At 42.4% G+C, this 19653-nt stretch overlaps 1 protein-coding gene across 3 annotated transcripts in view; it reads right to left on the reverse strand.

The window, feature by feature from the left end:
• SPPL2A (signal peptide peptidase like 2A) overlaps positions 1-17093 on the reverse strand; it is a 42075-nt gene extending 24982 nt beyond the window's left edge. Inside the window, exons 1-6 of one of the 3 annotated variants that reach the window (XM_090028618.1) lie at positions 16806-17093; positions 12822-12941; positions 10750-10932; positions 9034-9120; positions 6401-6534; positions 1503-1654 (exon numbers count right to left, since the gene is read on the reverse strand). In XM_090028618.1, coding sequence (XP_089884744.1) covers positions 1503-1654; positions 6401-6534; positions 9034-9120; positions 10750-10932; positions 12822-12941; positions 16806-16859 — 730 coding nt within the window. In that variant the 5' untranslated portion in view covers positions 16860-17093. The remainder of the gene's footprint in view (positions 1-1502; positions 1655-6400; positions 6535-9033; positions 9121-10749; positions 10933-12821; positions 12942-16805) is intronic. The other 2 variants (XM_090028617.1, XM_090028619.1) reach the window with 2 other exon arrangements.
• Between the last annotated feature and the right edge of the window lie 2560 nt (positions 17094-19653).

Raw genomic sequence — 19653 nt, forward strand, 5'->3', positions numbered from 1 at the left:
ATTGTTTCACATGGATGGCAAAAAGTTCATACATAGTGACTATGGCCTGGTCAAGTTTCAGTGCTATGTGCTTTGGAACAGAAAATCAGAGCTCCTTTACCAAATAGCTAAACAGCCAACAAGTGGCCTGAAGAAGGGACTGCATGTAACAGCCTGTTTGAATTTATTTCAATTAGGCAGCTGGCCCAATAACGATACCACTCTCTTCCCCTCCCCCTGCAAAAAAAAGAAAAAAGAAAAAAAGAAATCCTTGCCTCTCGCATAAACAAAATAAAAGATTGCATATAGGCAATATATTTTTTTTACTCCAGTTTTTCAAAGTCTTTAGTTTTCCACAAAAATTCAGCTAGAGGTAGACACTCCACATAGGAAACTTCAACCAAATAGTTAAGTGTGGCAACGAAATAAACCAATGAAAAAGAGTTTTTGATGGGACATTTCTGGTAACCTTTGATATAAGTATTGCTACCTATAAGCAGAAGAAGCTGCCAAAAGCTTTTTATGCTACGCAGAAGAGGTGAGAGAAGGGGAAAACAAGCTACAAAAGAGAATTACTGGCTTCACCAACAATTTCTGGAATAAAAATAAGACAATCAACATCAAACCTTTTTAACATCATGGCATTTTATAGAAGTGTTTGCTGGTTGTAGGTTTGTTATTTTTCTTATATCTTTCACTGACCTTATATTATCATCAAGATAATTATGTCATTAGTGTTTACTCTGTCCATTGTGTCTACTTGTGGTAAGACAAAATAACTTAAGTAGCCCAAAGTCAATTTAGAAACTAATGCTTAGAGCATGGTTGGAGTGTCATAGCCATGATGGTCCAGAAAAATATACAAAGCAAGAAGATTTTTTGGTGATATTTTATTGGACAAACTGTACAGCTGCTTAGAGCAGGTGTTTGTGGCATGAGGCCCACGGACATGGGGAACTGTTGGGATGTAACCTGGCCATCTCTGCCCTGCACAATACCCTGTAGCAGCCCCCCATTGCTCTTTCTTGCCCCCTTATAGCAGGTGCTTCTTATCTTCACTTATGAATTTGTCCCTCTATGCTGGTGGGGATGTGGGAGGAGAATACTAGTGGCGAAGTCACAAGCAGCATCCCACTGCTCCCAAAAGGTTGCCAACCCCTGGCTTAGAGTTTGAGCTAAGATTCAACCACAGAATGAAGAGGGGCATCATATGCTTGACTGTTCATTTTTACTATGAAGTCATATATCTTATTTAATTAACCACTGCCTTGGCAACCTTACAGAGAAAAAAAATGTGAAGGGGAATTCCAAAACAGGCCTCATTTCCCCTACTTTGAAGTAAATCCCCTAAACATTTTTATTCCTCCCAATAAATGAGGGAGGGTGATTTAAATAAGAAAATGAGTTCACCTTTGGCTGAAAAACTAAAATCAAGCTATCTTCCTGTTTAAAAAAAAACAAGCCTGTCAATGGCATGAAAGAGGAAAATAAATCAATTGCAACAGTTTCTTATCACTTCTTACCTAGCCATTTGTAGAAGAAATAAAGTAAGACTAGCATGACACAACAGATGACCACAAACAGTATAACTGTAAGTGGGGTAAAAGTGACATTTTCTTCCTTCTTTCTTCTTGTTTCTCTGTCCTCTGGGCTTGCCACAGCTTTCAAATCCTCCCTGTCAAAACAGACATTTATTTCAGTTATAGACAGTAACTGTAGACTTTTACAAAATTAGATTTTTACCACTACCTCCATTTTTACACTGTATTAAGGTGCATTAGACACAAAGGGTACCTGTACACACGTGGGGAGGCTGCTCCAATGCACTATTAAATCGAGTCTACTGAAGCATGCTAATTAGTACATGCCAGCCAGCCACCGCATCTCGTGTATCAGCATCCCTGAGCTTCAAAATGGTGGTGGGGGTGCTTTAACTAAAGCTCATTCAATGAGCTTTAATTAAAGCATCCCCACTGCTGTTTTGGAGTGCAGCGATGTTGATACAGGAGATGCTGAAGGTGCTTTGAATACAACTACTCTTGGAGCCACTCTAATTAAATAACCCTACTCAGTACCAGACCATGTGTAAAAATGCCCCAGAATTCCAGTTCATCAAGGTAATTAAGCACATGACAAACTTTAAGCACTGAGTGGTCACTCTGACTTAAAAGCTAGACATTTTCTTAACTACTTTGCTGAAATGCTAGTGTTAGTCTGAAAAATAATCAAGACATCTCCAAACGCAGGTCAAGCAGGACTGTGGAATTTGCTAGCTATTTCTCCACTATACTTTCTAAAATTCTCTCAGAGGACTATTGTCCTATGGGAAGAGGCTTCTGCTTTACCTTGGATCATAAGGAAATACTTTTATGTATTAGAGAAAAAGGAAGAGTCAAAGGTTTAAAATGAGATTCTAAGTCAAAATCATGTCTAAGAGAATAGTCTTCGAACAGAAATATTCATTATTTCCCTTTTAGAAACCTGCTTATGCCAGCAGGAAAACAATTATTATTGACAGACATTTATATTTTACACCAAGAATGGTAAATGCTTTAGAACATCAGCTAGACATGTGTCATTTCATTACATGTCTGAAAAAACATTAATGTCAGCCAAATTCTGTCAGTTAATTGTGAATTCTTCTGCATCTATGGTCCATAATTAAAGGGGAAGGGAAACAGAGAAATAAAGTAGATTCGTATTAAAGGTAACATGTCTTCAAGGTTATAATACAGACATGCTCTGTATTTATGCCTTACCATAAGAAATAAGTGCACTGAAAATGTTAAACCTGTTTTATAAAATAAACAAAAGGTCTTTAAACATTGAGGTCAACTATGCTTCTTACCACTCTGAATATTTGTAAAGCTTGCTTGCCAACTATTCTACCTCCTATGATATCCCAAGGTCCGCACAGCTACAATGCTGACATTCTGAAAAGGCAACACCTTTCTTAAATCAATGCAAACAAGAAAGTTTGCAAATCCTAGCTACTATAAATATCCGATTTAGATTAGTGGTTTACAAACCTAAGGAAAGGTACAACATTTTCAAGATGGGCAAAAATTAATACATTTCTCAAAGATACTGAGTTTCCAAACAAGTAACGTGCCATCACATCCTGTGATATTTTTGACACCTGGCCCTGGCATGTTCCCAAAAATGGCAACTCCTCCTATGAAACAGGTGCATAGCAGGAGGCATAATTTTGGGATCAGGGCTCACAATTTAGTTCTCGTTACTTGCCAGTGCAAGGGGAGCCCAGGATCACAGTCGCAATCTTGGGCTCCCCCTGTACTGCAAGTTGAAAGCCAGGTGTCCACAGATTCAGAGCTGAGGCCGACAATCAGCCAACCATCAGCTCTGACCAGGGACTGCGCTACAGGTCTGAATGAGCTACAGTCCAAAGGCAGGGCCAACAATCAGCTGACCTGCAACCCCCAGCTCCAAACTTTTACAGGTACAATTTAGGGTGCATTTTTACAGCTGGTCTGCCATTTTATTAGGGGTGCAGTGATAAAGATTTTTTGGGCTGATACCAATGACTGATTATTAACGAGCCAGATCAGCCAATACCAATCCAATTGTTGATATGCAGTCTAGCAGACTGGAGAGCAGCATTTGAGTGGTAAGTCTGTTGTGGGGGGAGGACGGAGGGAAGAGGCAGGGGGAGGGAAGGGACTGAGAGGGTATAGATCAAGGCCCCCATAGTGAGGGAGTGGGGCTGGGGCAGGTGCTGCCCAGCCAGGGCGACAGGGGTTGTGGAACAGAGCCGCACGGCTTGTCCAGGGGGCCTGGGGAGGTGGGGCAGATCACACTTCCATGTGCACCCCTGGAGGAGCCATGGGGCAGGCAGTGGCAACACTGGGCTGGGGGGGCTATGGGGTGGGCTACAGCTACCCCAAAATTCACCATAGCCCCCTATAGCATCCCCTCCCAGCGCTGTTGCTGCCCACCCCAAGTGCAGCCCCAGCCCAGCCCCCCCACCAAGAAGAGCCCAGCGCCACCCCGACCCCACTGACAGCTCACCCATGTCCTGTGCACAGATCCACAAGCCTGGATGGTTCCCCTGAGGTACATGAAGTGGCCGGATCCATCCCCCACTCCACATACCCTGCAGATGAGCCTCTCGTGGCTGCGTTCTACACCCCTTCTGCCAAGCCCCAGCCCCACTCCCTCCCCCACCACAGGGGTCTCAATCTGCCCCTGCCAAGCCCCTTCCTTCCCAAGAGATGTACCAGCTGGATGCTACTCTGCAAGCTGTTGGGCTGGACACATGCATACTCCAGCTGCGCGCATACAGGCTGCATCTACTAGTAATAGTACTGGCTGCAACAGCCAAAAACGCCAATTGCCAATAATGTCAATTTTCCTTTTATCAGTGCCAATATGATATGGACCGATGTATCGGTGCACCTCTACATTTTATGGCATCTTAAATTGAGTGCTCGTGTGCATGTGTAGCATCTTTGCAATTTACATTACAATTAACACATTAATTGCCACATAAATGTCACATGTAGAGGGGGCCTTAGAGTGCAGTCAGGAGCCTCACACAAAGTATATTACTTCCTTAGAACTGACAAAAGATGGCTTCACTCTACCGCACATAAAAGTTTCACTTCTTGTTCCCCAACCACTCTCAAACAAACACAGGCATTAGCAGGTCAGGCTACAGGAGAAGGAAAGTCCATTATTATGTTCATATTGTTTTGCACTACTTTTAGTAACCCACTGAACTTTAGTAATATGGGCTGTGAGAAAACATAGAAAGAAATATTAAGACATTAAAAGATTCTAGTCTCAGACTATTTGGCAATATGCTCAAACCCTCAGGCATCCTTTTTCAAGAGCTGCACCACTCTCTAGGTATCCTTGATCAGTGCTAAAAATTAAAAAGGCACCAGATAGAGGGAAACTCCTGGTACTATTGATATAGGTAAGTATGGCATGAAGGAAAACAAACCATATGATGCCATGTAGACCATAAGCCTAAGATTTTGGGAGTGAAAATAAATTAAAAAAAAAAAAAAAATGCTGGCACTGGCCATCTCTCTTTCTCCAGAAGTCAACAGGAACTCAAGGCTCAGTCTGTCATTTCCACATAGGCACCACTTCCTACAGATTCCTTGTCCACAGTGTGTTACACTTCTTCATTAGCTAGGCAATTTTTAAAATTTTTTTATCAAAAGGAAGACACAGGCACCAACATCTCTCTGAGTTTCCATCATTGCCCCAAAACATTAATGAAAAGTAGAAGGGCATGTCTTTTTTCAGGTTGATCCAAGCAAAGGGGAAGTCAGAGGACAATTTTTTATGGTAATTTCTCCCCCTGCTCCTACCAATCCTTGTGTTTCAGCAAATCTACAGCATAGTGAAGTGGTTCTCAACTGTTTTAGACACAAAGCACACCTCCATAACTTCTGTGAATTGAACTACATCCCATTTGGAAAGCTAATTTATTAAAACACTTACATGCCTGAAGAGTTGCCAAGGAGAAGCAGCAGTTAAGTGGAAAGAGCATGCTCATCTCCTCAACCTTATCTCCTCTCTCCCAGGGGCACCTTTCAAAGGCTGTCGAAGCACACTGGTTGAACTGGCACAGTGTAAAGGAACTCAAGCTATATTTAAGCAAGCTAGTGAAAGCACTGGGGGCAGTCTAGCCACTGTGCAACAGAATTCATTACAAGACAACTGAGCTTCCTTCCAGAAGTCCTGGATTACCTTATCAAGGGACTTTTTACATGGTATCTTTTTATTGGGTTTCACTTTTGAGGCGTATGTTTAGAATTTTTTTTTTGATTTGGGATTTATCCCTTCCAGATTCTAACCAGATTTTTTATTACTGGATTCATCAGCTTTTTTAAAGCTAGAAATGCTTTTAGCAGCTTGTTGAGGACACTAGCATGATGCATCACATGAATTAGAGTCTCAAAAGGTAGGTGGGAGATGAAAAGCTATAACTGATATCTGAAAGTAGATATTTATATGTCCTGAAGTGATTTAATCTTCAGAGTTTTTATGGTATCCACTGCCATGCATGAGAGCATCAATGTAATATTCAGTATTTACCTACTTAATACCACTGTGTGATAAATAATGTCACAATCCACATTTTACAGACTGGGAATTAAGGCAGAAACTAAGAACGAAATCCAAAAGGTACTTGTGCCTAACTCTTAATATATTTAATTGGGAATCAGGTACCCAAATATCTTAGCGACTTACTCAAGCCACTTAAACTTAGAGCCAAAGTCACACAGGAAGCATGCAGTAGAGCGTACAATTCAATCTAGGTCTCTGAAGTTCTACAGCGGTGCCCTAATCAGCGGGTCATGCTTCCTCTTGTAGCTATAACCACAAACATGTTAGATCCATAATTTACAATGCTTAATAAATCATAACGTTTAAACAAACTTACAGTTCTGATACTCCACTCCAATAGCCTCCAAGCGCCACAGTGAGAACAGCAATTAGAAATATGACAAACATACTGTAATCAAAGTCTGGCAAAGGTGGTGAATAGAGTGTCACATTAATCCTATTTCCAAGAGTCTGAAATATAATAACCAGTTACACATAAGAACAGCATTGACAAACAGGTAGGGATTCATACCGCTTACCCAATTTTTACCAAATGTTACACCATTGATCTATAAATTAGTTCAGAGTGTACTGAACATGTATGTTGCCTGCCTACTAGCTAAGGTTACTATATACTTAACAGGAGTTGACATAGTGGAACCCTAGCCTGTCCACAGAAGTATTGTACATTTGTCTATGACACCAACACGTCGAGTTGTGCACTCAGTCCACACTCCTGTTAACCCTCAAAGAACTGAACTATACAAAGACACATTTTGGGAAAAATCTTCAGCTGGTGAAAACTCTTAATTCCAGTGACTTCAATGGAAATACAACAATTTATATCAGCTAAAGATCTGCTGCCTTAGTTTCCTGATCCAAGGTATGCCTGGAACTAACAGGGAAGCTATTTCAGACAAGGTGTGCAAGTTTGGAGTCCAACAGTAGTTTAGCAGTGGTTATTCAAATCAGCAAGTTGCATGATTTGAGAGGGGATTTTAAAAAAAGAGGGAGATATGTAAGTGTAAAAACAGCACAGAAGAGCATTCAAAGACAAAAGTGAGAAATGGGGTAGGAAGAAAACACAAGAGAAACACAGATGTCAGCAGAGAGAGTTGTTTTCACATTCAAGACCACAGTACAAGACCTTCATGTAGAAGGGAAGGGAAAGACCATTAAGGAATCTAAAGAGGAAAGGATAGTAGTTGGAAAGCAACTGGAAAGTAAATGAACACACAAAAAAGCACCAACAGTCAGATAAACTATAACCTAAGGCACAGAAAAGGAGTTCTGCAGGGCGGATAGAAAAATGCATCAGAGATAATACAGAGGAAAAACTAACAGATTTTTTAACAGCCTACACGTGGGACAAGAACATGACAAGTACATTTGGCTGTAGGAAGACACTCTGTCAGCATATCTAGCAAAGAATGAATTTAATGGTGAAAGTAATACACCAACAATACACCTATTATTTTTTATTCAATAAATCACATTGATTTCAGCAAAGCACAACACGAATAGCAATGCAAAGTTTCATAAGTAACATTTAATGCAGTTAAAACAAAGCCACACATGAGTTCCGTTAAGTTACTGAGATATGAACAACAATTTGTTAACAAATACATAAAACAAATGTAGCTATTAGAACTACCTTTTAAATTCCATTGTTTTGTCTTTATCCAGAATCCTGTGTCAGAAGAGAGTTACTGGATACTATTTAAAGTATCAATTGTTGAATTTGAACAGTCTAGCAAGTTTTTTCACTTGTCTGTTTTATCCGACAGATCATAGTAGGTAATAGGGAAGCAAGTACTACCTGCTAAGTACTATAAGCACTATCCTTGATAACCTCAAAATCCATCATTTTCTTGCATGCTTCTTGCATAATTATGATCATGATAAGGTCCACCAGGAGACTATTACCTGGTGGTAATAGAGCACTTAGAAAACACCTGACATTCACCAGAGTAAAGTATCCACAAATGGCATCATTACATATCTGACTAGCATGGCAAAAGACAACAGGAATAAGTCTTTTAATAGATCACTAAAGAAGGAATAGCACTAACAGTCTGGAAGATGACTTCCTCACTCCTAACTGGAACCAAATTGCCTCCACTGTACAACTAGAGTGAATACTGAGCTACTGGGAAAACTTTTCTAAGATTTTCCCAGAAATGTTAGTACATCTGGGTAGAAACTAACTGCCACTGGTTGCTCCTTCATGTTCAGTATCTTCCAACAGAAGATGGCTAACATATGGCAGAAAGTTACATTAAACTATACCATGACCAGGAGAGGATCCTTCCCTCTCACTAAGCTATAATTAATATCATTCCTGATTTGTGCTTACAAGCTTATGATGCAGGTTACTCTGCAGAAAATCATGCCCATAAGCAGAGTGGACCAAGTGTTGACAAGACAGGGACTAGATGGAATAGGAGCACTTGTAACTAAGTTATTGTTTTTGCTATTTATTGAAAGCATAGGAAAAATCAGGTACAACCCCTTGCACCCACTACATATACAACCACCGCATAGCCCCTCATGCTTTTGTCAAATAACCCAGTACACTGCAAAAAATGTTATCTTGACAGATTGTTATGGCCACAGAAGCAATGCCTCACAGGCAACTGCAGGCTAGGATGAGAATCTAAAAGAATACATTGCCCCCAGAACCTGACTTATATTTTGTATTTTAAAGATTTTTCTCCCATCTTTTCTGTACTACTTACATATTGACTAAAGAGTCCCTCATGGACTAACCTGAAAGAGGTCGACGAAAACTCCTGTTTCACACCTCAAGTCCCCACTTCACCTTTGAGAAATTCAAGATATTGTCTAACCATTACTATCTGAACACTGGAACCAGTAATTATAAACATGCATGTCTAACTGGACAGTCAGTGCCTGGGAAGTATATAAATAACTAACCAAATGGTTACAGTAGCCTAATAAGTTATTTACCTGCATATCCATTATGTCAATATATCTGACAAGAGCAAGTGGAATGGTAACGTCTTTAAAGTCTGTCTTGTTACCTGAAGGAGGAGACTAAAAGAGAAAGCAGGTATAAGAGAAGCTCATAGCATATCTGCAAAATACTACTCTTTATGTAGACTATTCTTTGAATGCCAGGATGTATATTCATAAATAAAAATCAACAGATACTATAACCATCTAACAGTTTGAGAAAAACTAAACTACACTAGGGGGCTCAACAGATCTAGCCCAGAGACTGCTCCCCTGCTACCAAATTTACAAACCCATAGGAAGCCCCTATTCCAGTGTGCAGGAGGCAGCACCAGGTCCCAATCCCAGCAAGTAGGGAAAGGAGGGGGTGGTGTCAGGTTCCAGGGCTTGATCCTGCTGCACAGGGCCCCATCCAGACTGTGGACTGGCTCCAAGCCACTCAACTCGCCCACAGAACCAAAAGGGTGACCGCTACTAGACAAGACAATCAGAAGCTGACACTATCAGAATATTTCCAAATCTACAGTTGTCTTGCATTTATGATGTTATAAATAAGTAATCAATAGGACTTGGTTCCAAATAACCACCCTTTATAATTCTGAGTTAAAGTTATTTTCATCAGTGATGATCTACCATATTTACTCTATTAGAAGACAAGGTCCTCCTCCCCACCACCCTTTTTAAACAAAGGGGAGAAAGAACCTCACCTTACAACTGAGCATGAGGCAGTGGAAGGGGGACAGGCAGCTGCTGCAGCACTGGCTCCAACTGAAGGTTGGGGCTGGAGCCAAACCACAGCTACTGCTTGCCCCACCAGCTGTGGGGTCAGGCAGGAACAGCAGTGCCAGCTCTGCACCACTGCTCCAGGCCCTGGGCCACAGTAATTGTCTGTACCCTGAACTGCAATACTCTGAGCCCTGGGCTGAAGCAGGGATGGAGCTGCTAGCACAGAGCAAAGGTAAGGGGGAAGAGGGAGAGGGAGGTGGGGCAAGGGAGAAGGGACTTGAAGCTGTGGATGGCAGAAGTGGCATGGAGAGGGGAGATGGGGGGAAACACGGAAAGGGGGGAATTGGGGCAGCAGGCTGCCTCACTGTTGCCCCTACCACCTGAGCCCCACAGCCTGCCCCATCATCACCTCTCCCCGCACCTGCAATAGTAGGAGAGGAGATTAATTTAAGATGATCCTCCAATAATTAGATCCCATACATAGAAAATTATAATACATGTATAAACTTTCCATGTATAGAATCTAATTATTGGGGGATCATCTTACATTCAGAGTCATCTCATATTTGAGTAAATATGGTATTACAACTACACTTTGCATTACTTCTGCAGTTTTCTAACTTGCATTACTTCTGCAGTTTTCTAACTACAAGCATTTTATATACGACATACATCAAGCCATTGAAGAACAAAATTAATGGGGTTTATTCATGTGGTATAAGAATAAGACATTGTTTGAAGAACTGCCATCTTATTTATGTCAGCTTTCTTCCTGCTGTTTTTCCTATATTGGTCTATTTTTTTAGATTTTATGCAACATATTCAAACTTAATAAATGTATTAAAATCAATCAAGATTATAAAACTAAACCAAAATAAGCAAAAACAAGCTTTTTCATATAGAATTGTGTCAAAATAAGTCAAAATACAATAAAATATGATGGTCACTTTAACACCGAGCACCCCACATAATTGGGGAACTTACTAGAGCAGTTTTACTTGCGATCAGCAGTGTTCTAGCACCGTGTTTTTGAGCAATTCTTGCTTTCTCCAAAAATGTGCAGTTTCCCCTCATTACTACAACTGCTTTGTCTTTTATGAAGCCAGAAGGAACATCAGAATAACTGCAGAGCACAGTTGAAGTCAAGTTCTCCAAGCTATTGGAAGTCTACAAAAAAATGAGTATGCAAGCAGTAATTACAATCAAAACATGAATTTGCAATTGTTCTTCTCTTTTATTTATCACATTTTACTAAAACAAAACCATGAATTTACACAGCATAAACAAAGCTAATACAATGCATAGAAAAGTACAACTGGAAGGGACCTCACAAGGTCATCTAGTCCAGCCCTCTACTCAAGGCAGGATCATCCCTGACTAAACCATCCCAGCCAAGGATCTATCCAACCTGCTCTTGAAAATTTCCAAGAATGGAAATTTTACAATTTCTCTGGTAGCCAGTTCTAATGTTTGGCCACCCTTATAGTCAGAAAGTTCCTCCTAAATCACCAACCTAAATTTCCTCTGCTGCAGCTGAAGGCCATCGCTCCTAGTCCTGTGACCAGGGAGAAAAGCCCATCTCCATTTTCTCTGTAATTGCCCTTCAGGTATTTGAACACTGTTATCAAATTCCCACTCAGTCTTCTCTTCACCACACTCAGTAACCCTAGTTTTTTCAGCCTTTCCTCAAGTCCTGGTTCCCAGGCCCTTACTCATTTTTGTCGCTCTGTGCCACACTTTTTCTAATTTGTCCACATTCTTTTTGAAGTGTGGGGTCCCAAACTGGGCACAGTATTCCAGGTGAGGCCTCATCAAGTACTGAATACAGCAAAAAAACGAACCCACTCCCCTTGATTTGTCAGTGACACTCCTGTTAACACAACCCAGTATGCTGTTGATTAAACTATCTTAAAATGGACTAGTGAATTAGTAGATGGGGAAGAGCAAATTATCTCAAGGCCATATGCACATGGTTTCTTTGTGATACCACAAGATTGTAAAAGACTATCTTAAAAAACAGAAAATAGACACTATAAGTATATTTGAGATTTGTGAACCAATCCCAACCTTTTTACAACATATCTCAAGACCAGACACTACCCTAAACTGGTCATCAGAAAAAAGCTCATCGTGGAGTGGCTATCTGTTGCCTTTGAGAACACCTCTGTAATATAACTAAGTTTCCCCAGACAAAGCAGAATGACTCAGCTACACATCAAAACTCTGGTTGGGCTGCCACACTTGCGCCAAAACAGCATGCCTGCTTTATAACAAAGTTGTATTTGTTTGAATAAAAATATTTCACACATTTATTTTTAGTTCAAAACATTTAGTAAGTCCCATTGAACAACATTTTGTTTTCTTTGGCTGCTCAAGTTTTCCTGCAGTCAACATAGTCACAAGCCACAGCAAATCCTCTGACAGAAACATGGCTGCTACACTTCAATTTTGCACTGAGCCTGTCTTGTTTATGAATGATGGAAAAAACCTGTATCCAACCGTATAGAAATGCCAATAATATCCAGGGTAGCTATACATGGAGGGTTTTCTCACTTTTGCCATTTGATATCCATTCAAACTACAGGTCACGTTCCTTTCTGTTTCTAGTTCATGTAAATTTCTGCTTTATAAACACAAACCTAAAACTAAAATATCTCAAAATTTTGAAATGTAAGGGTGTTTAAATCTAAGCATGAAAAGGGGTACCCTTCTCAGATTTCCTGTCATTTCAACTAGACTCTGACAGTTCTCTTTAAAAGCCATGCTCATTTAGGTACAGTTGTTTGAATAGCATAACAGGGGTATCACTTATGGAATTATTGAGGCTGGGCTTTTTCTTAAAGTACTTATTAATGCATTCACTAGATTAAGGTTATTAGAATTATTAGACTAACCACCTTTTCATTGTTATTCTGACAAAATAATTAAAAGGTATGATTTAAAGCCGGTTTTGTGTAGCACTGGTTTGACACAATACTATGAGATCAGTTCTACTCAGGCCAAAACTGTTCTCAGTTTCAGAGCTCTTAAGACAGTACTGTCATTTAACCACTTACTACATTATCGAGGCTATTTGCAAGAGATGTCCAAACAGGATTGTAAAGTATGCAGTAGTCCTTTTTTACTGGAGGTATTCCATTTCCAGAAGCATGCAGGATACCCTCCTGTGCACTTGCCTACAACATGAACAGAATTTCATTAGATTGCATTGGACTATCAGTGGCTTAAAAATCTAATTCTGGTACCCAAAATAAGAGGGGAAGCAGGTATCCATGAAGAGCAACACTAGGACTAGACAACTCCAAGCAAGTGCTCTCCAATTTGACACTTGGCACCTACACCTTTGTATGGCCCTTAAATCAGAAAAAGGCAATTAAAATAGCCCCTGGAATACTCAATGTTGCTAGCTTTTTGTTAGAAGGTCTCCTAAAAGCCATAGGTTCCACCTTACAAAAATTCTCTCACATGCATAGACCTCACTGACTTGTGAGCAAAGGCTGTATGATTTAACCCCTCCAGGATTTTTCTCAGAGTTATAACAATACTACAAATTCAGTCTACATCTACAAATGTGTTTGGCTAGTTATTCGGTGGTTTACTGGTAAGGCAGGGAAAGAAGAGAGTTAATACATGTCATCCTATTTAAAATAAGTGAGATGCAAACTGCACAATTACTTGGCTACATTTTATTTTGGCCATTGTATCACAGTAGCTATATTTTACAGAACTATATGGTCTGTAATTTGGACTATACCCGTTCTATGCACATGTGCGTGCACGTGCGCGCGTGCACACACACACATGTATTTTGACTTAAATGCAGTGAGGAAGTTAACATTTGAACATTAATTTCTGATAACACTGAAAATTATGAAATTAGGTCACTGATAATTCATTTTTCACCTGTAGATATCAAAGCCAGACCCTAACTCAGAGGGAGTAAGAACTGTCTTTGCCTCCAAAGATCTAAGATTACTCCTTTTATTTAAATAGAAATATATTTATTCTTTTATGTACAAATGTAGAAAATAAATGTATACATATTTAAAAATAGTTAAAAACACCTTAGAAACAGGGATTTATTAACTATTGTGGTTTTAAAAAGGCTATGCAAGGGAGCAAATAAATCTTTCATAAGATTATTGGACAGGCATATACATTTAAGCATAGAACAGTGAAAAGGCATTTATTATTGCATATGTTTATTTTGGATTTGTATACTACCTCATAAAAAGAAGGTTCCTGGTGGCTTACAATAACACCCACAAGGTATGAAACAAAAACAAACCCCCTAACTGATACCTGCAACCTTAAAAACTATAAGCACATATATGGTTACAACCTCTGGCTGTTCAGGATTAGGCTCTACTTTCCATTACCACCAGTTTGATCTTAAGTTTAACTATGAAATAAGTGCAAATACAAAAGGTAGCAAGATACCTGCTTATCCATGTTTCAGATAAAGACCTACGAGAAAGGTACACTTATGAAAGCACAGGGACTGAGTTTTTTCTAGCATTAACTATACTACCCTTCACTTGACTGAAGCAAATTAAAAGCAAATAAGGTATGATTCATGATGAGCAGAGAAAGACTGATCTTTCTGCTGAAGCCAATCATATAAACTTATGACAAATGAAAGTTGTAATTTGGATATACTTTAGAGAATGAGAGTTAGCTGTCTTAGACTGAAGTCAGACAGAAGGCAGAACAGCATGGGACCTTAACGAAAAAATTGTCCAGAAAGGCATACACTTTTCTTAGTGACAGACTATACCAGATTCTATGAGCAGGATGGATAAAAATCAACAATTTCAAATTAAAAAATAAAAAATGGATTTTTGAACATTTAAATTGGATTTTTTTTTATTTAATCGTCTTTTTTTTGTTAAGATGCTTTAAAAAAAAACCCAAAACCTACAGATAGTTTTAATTTATGTTAGAGCTCAAAAATATCATCATGGAATAGGGACTGTAACTTCTAATTACATACTATTTGAGACAATATATTATAAACAGACCACAAGAAGCCATGGACTATATTAGGGGCCCAATCTTACAGGGTTCCCAGAGGTTTCTTGATAGATTAGTAAAAATTAAAGAAAACCACTCTCCCCAACGGGACTCAGTGCTCAGTCTAGAAGATCCTATTAAGCATCTCTGTAATCCGTAGTTTCAGTTCTCAAACTGTGGATCTGTGTCACCAAAGGTAACATGCTTGTTAACAGCAGTATACAGAGATGAGAGATAAGAGACCTGATTATCTATCCATCAGCCCTACTGTGTCTCTGTAAGTTTGTGTACACAGCCAAGCCCTTACCCATGGGCGACTAGTGAGGCAGGGGGTGGGTGTCGGGTGTCATGAAGGTGCCAATCACTGTGGCTGCTTCCTCCCACTCCCGGGCTGGTGTTTGCAGGAGGGGCACAGGTGCTCCCGCCTACCCGTTACCTAAGCTGCCAGTGTGGCCAGTCAGGGAGTGCACCAGCACTCTCTGGGGGTGTATGTACACCCCTATGTGTTGCCGTTCCCCTTACCACTCTCTAAAGGAAATCAAATGAAAAGAGGATTGTTGGGGGTAGAGTAGATCTGGGCAAGGAAGAGGAGTCTGGAGATAAGTGCAAGGAGGGAGGGGCAGTAGAAAAAGAAAGAGAAACATTTTGAGCCGATTATTCCAGAAATCTTGAGGGATAGGTTTCTGAGTATAGTCTCCACATCGATCTGAGATCTAGTGAGGGAACGGTATGGTAGAAGGGAAAATTTATCATGGCAGCAAGCTTGCCAGGCCATAAGAGACCCTGTTTGGGAATATTTTAATGAAGGTTATATCAAACAACAAGAATGCACTTTTTGTAGAAAGCAATGATTAAATCAAGTCTTCCTGACCAGTGATTCAAATCAAATCCACTCTGTCTATGAGACACCCATGTTGCACAGGGGGACCCAGCTGTGAATGAAGCTACGTGGTCTATAAACTCAAAAAGTACAAGCAGGGATACTGTTCTGAAAGACAGTTTTATTTTGCATAAATCAATCCTTTTCCTAAGCCAATGCTCACTTGATTCTTGAACACCCCCATGTTAGTTGGTAAGTTCCTCCTACCCTGTTAAGACAGTGAATCAGACAACAAGAAAAAACAAACCAAGAAATATGTAACAAAAAGATCAGCAGGGTAAGCGCAGCGCAGGCCTACATGCAGAAGTCTCAGAAGAAAGGGAAGTGGAATATGTTACATAAAGAAGTTGGATGATTCAGAACATGTTTGTATATATTGCTTCCATTTTCTGAATCCCTTCATTTCTTTGTGCATCTTGCCCCATTAAATCCAAGATTTCACATGTTTTCCTACAAAGCCTTTTGCACCAGTGGTCCCACCACCACTGGCTTTCTTTGAGTCCCTCTGTGCTTCCAAAACATGCATCTTTTCTGCTATTTTCCCTTGTACTACACTGGACATTTTCAACCAAGCTGTCTTCGTTTCCCACTTTCTCTCCACTAAGGGAGAAACCATGCAATTGCTCCCCATTAACCTGGTTTCAAGGCAGGCTTGTTCCAGAAAGCATGTCCACACATTATGCTAATCACTCAGAAACAGCTGCCCTACCACACCCCACTCTCATTAGGCATGAACTTTCATGAGCAGACCTTCTTCAGCAACCTCTCTCACTTCCTCCAAGGCTCGTCTACCAAGGAGCTTCAAGAAAGAGCGAGCACAAGTGGGCTAGGCCCTCAACCCGACCACTGCTAGTCCAGCAACGCTTCCCTAAAGGTCATCTATGTGCGAACAGGGAAATTGTCCAAAAAAGAAAGCGGTTAGGAGAAGGTGCCGGGGCCAGAGCTCTGCCATTTGCTGCATCCACCCCAAGGGGAACCGGGGGGAGCCGGGGGCACACGCAGCACAAGCCGTCGGGGGGGGCCCTCCTCCCGCCGGCGCGGAGCCCAGCCCAGCCCAGCCCGGAGAGGCCTTCTTGGGATCCCCACTGAGGGAGCCGGGCAAGCACCTAGGCCCTCCGCGCCCTCCTGCCACCAGCCCAGCTCTCACCAGCCACAGCAGCAGGCCGCAGAGCAGGGCCCGGAGCGGCGCGCTGGAGCCCATCCTCGGCCGTGTACACCACAGCCCGGCACGGGCCGGATACGGAGCTGCTGGGCACCGCCGGCCGCGCACCCCGCCGCGCCTCCTCTTCCGGCCTGCGCCGGCCTGCGGGGCGGCGCCTGGGGCCCGGTACGCCCTGCCTGGAAGGGCTGAAGGACCCGGGCCGGGCGCTGAGCCCCGAGCAGACCCCCCCCGCTAAACACACGACAGTGAGAGGGGCGGACGAGATGCTGATGAAAGTGGCGGTGAATCTTGCACCGACAACAGCGGCCCCCGGGGACGCCCGGCCGGCGTTTGTATCAATGGAGGGAAGCGGCTGTGGGGCCGGCTCCGGCTCCGGCTCCGGGTCCAGCTCCAGCTCCAGCTGACGTTCAAGGAGCGGTGCCAGGAGCTGTGTCTGCTCGAGGGAAGAGAGACACCGGCCTGCATCCTACATGTTTTAGGAACAAAACTAATCACAATCTAGCACCTGTGAATTGCGGCAGTTTCACAGTAAACCCCGTTTGGGCCAAACGTTTTTCTCCATAATATTCTCCCTTCGTTCCTATATCAGCAAACCAGCTCATGCACTCTTCTAGATCTGATACACTGGAAACGGTCCATCTCTCATTTTCATAGTTTTTAGGTCGGAAGGGACCTGAACAGATCATCAAGTCTGACCCCATATGCCCTGGGCAGGAACGAGTGCTGGGATCATCATTTTACCTTATCATGTTTCACCCTGCTAATGCAACACCAAGATGCAGCTCCACACATTCAGATTTCAGCTTATGTAGGTATTTGGAAAACCACTAGGATGCTGAGCTGTGTATTTTCTACTTTGGTGCCACCAGCAGAGTAACTATGATGATGCCAGCAGAGGTCTCTCATTCTGAATTTAACAAGATCTGGATGACAAATTAATTTTAGAGATGACTCCACAGTCCACAGACTGGATGATGTTTATAAAATTATTTTAAGAGCCAACTATATTGGTGTGGCAGTGCATTATGGCAGTGTGAAAAGTATGGGGGGGAAGGGAAGCTTAACTTTGAAATGCAGATGTTTTGGCACTCACAGGATCAGGTCCCATCTAATTTGCTTACCTCAATAGTAAGCTATGTATTTTACATTCCCAAAAAAGTATGATGGTCTATACTAGTATGTAGGTGAAGAGAAATGGGCTTCAGGAGAACAAACTGATTTTCTGTAAATTTTCTCTTCTGTAGAGAAGTGGGTGGGTGATGCTCTATCTTGCTCACTAAGGTATGTTGACAAAAGACAATAGAAAGCCACTGAAAGAGCTAGTGTGAAACTAGTGCTTTTATAGTATAGTATTGATGCCAAAACACTTCAGAAACCCATTTTCCAGGAAGAATAATCTGTGTCACTAAAGAAAAAAGCTTTCATATTCCTGTATGCAGGTCTCAACCTTACGGTAGATGACTAAACAAACTACCTTCTAAAAATCAGTCATCTTGTCATGGATGCAGATGGAGTTTTCAACTTCAAATTCATCATTTATTTAAATCGTAATGCAGATTGCCTTTAATGTACCAGTTTCAGCATCTGGACAGTTCTAGGTACCCTTAATACAGGCAACCCCCACTTAGTGCTCTTAATTGATTATGCAAAAATCGAGCGCTAAGCAAAACTCATTTTCCCATAAGGTTTAATGTAAATAAATATAATTGGTTCCTGTACCCCTGCCAGCCCTGGCCCTGCCACTCCCAGCAAGGCACTGCGTGGGCTCTACCAGGGAAGGCATCAGCTCCTCCCAGCCTCATTGTTCTGAGGCTGCGATTGCCCTTGCCAGCCCACAACTGCTGGCCACCAGCGCACCTGTGCACAGCCCCGGCTGCCCCGCCTGCAGGGCCTGAGTCGGGGACCTGCCCACCCAGGGATTAACAGCAAGCAGTGGGGCTCTGGTGGGTGACCCAAAGCAGAACGGGTCATGGGCTGCAGCCCAGGGATGGCGGGGCTCCATGGGCTTGGCTCCACTGTAGGCTGGGGGACATTGCACACATGGAAGCCAGGGCTCAAGGACACCGGGCCAGGCCCTTCATTCCTGCTAGCCCTGGCCTTGGGCCCTGCACTCCGGCCGCCTTGGCCCTGGCACCAGCCTGGGCCCGAGGCTCACGCCCATCACCACCCTTTCTTGCCACCACCACTGCTCCTCCCCACCTGCCCGCTGCTGCAACACCATGTGCTGGAGCAGACCCCAGGCTCCTGCCTCTCTGCCCTGGACCCCACTGGCCCAGGCTCCATGCTTACACTGCCTGGCCCCCTGCCCACCCCTTCTCGCCACTGCTTTTCCCCGTCCACTTCAGCACCATGTACCAGAGCAGATCCTGGGCTCCTGCCACCCCACCCTGGGCCCACTGGCTGCCACTCACTGCTTCACTCGACGCTGCTACCATTGCTGCTGCCACCACTGTTTCTCTCTACCTCTTATGGTTAGCATTATAACAAAACCGCTGAGCACTAAGTGAAACCGGGTAGGTATTTTTAATGAGCACTATAGCAAAACCACAGTAAGCAAAACCGCGTTAAATGGGGGTTGCCTGTATATCTTCTGATTTCAATTTTTCTAGACCACTAAACGTGTAAATTACTCTAGCTCAGCGAAAGCCTTTTTGGAAAGCACACCATAGGTTAGCTCTGCACCCTTCCAAGTGCCACTCAGCTCCCCTTCCACATCTGTTGCTCTGCTTTCAGCTTACAGCCCTGTGTTCCCTGCCTGCTTGCCATTTTGCTTTCTCCTCCATGAACTGTGTCCCTTCCCCAGCCTGCCATGTGCCACGTAGAGAGACTGCCC

This window comes from Crocodylus siamensis, chromosome 15 (assembly GCF_052110815.1).
Source record: "Crocodylus siamensis isolate JL-2025a chromosome 15, ASM5211081v1, whole genome shotgun sequence".
Classification (NCBI taxonomy): domain Eukaryota; kingdom Metazoa; phylum Chordata; order Crocodylia; family Crocodylidae; genus Crocodylus; species Crocodylus siamensis.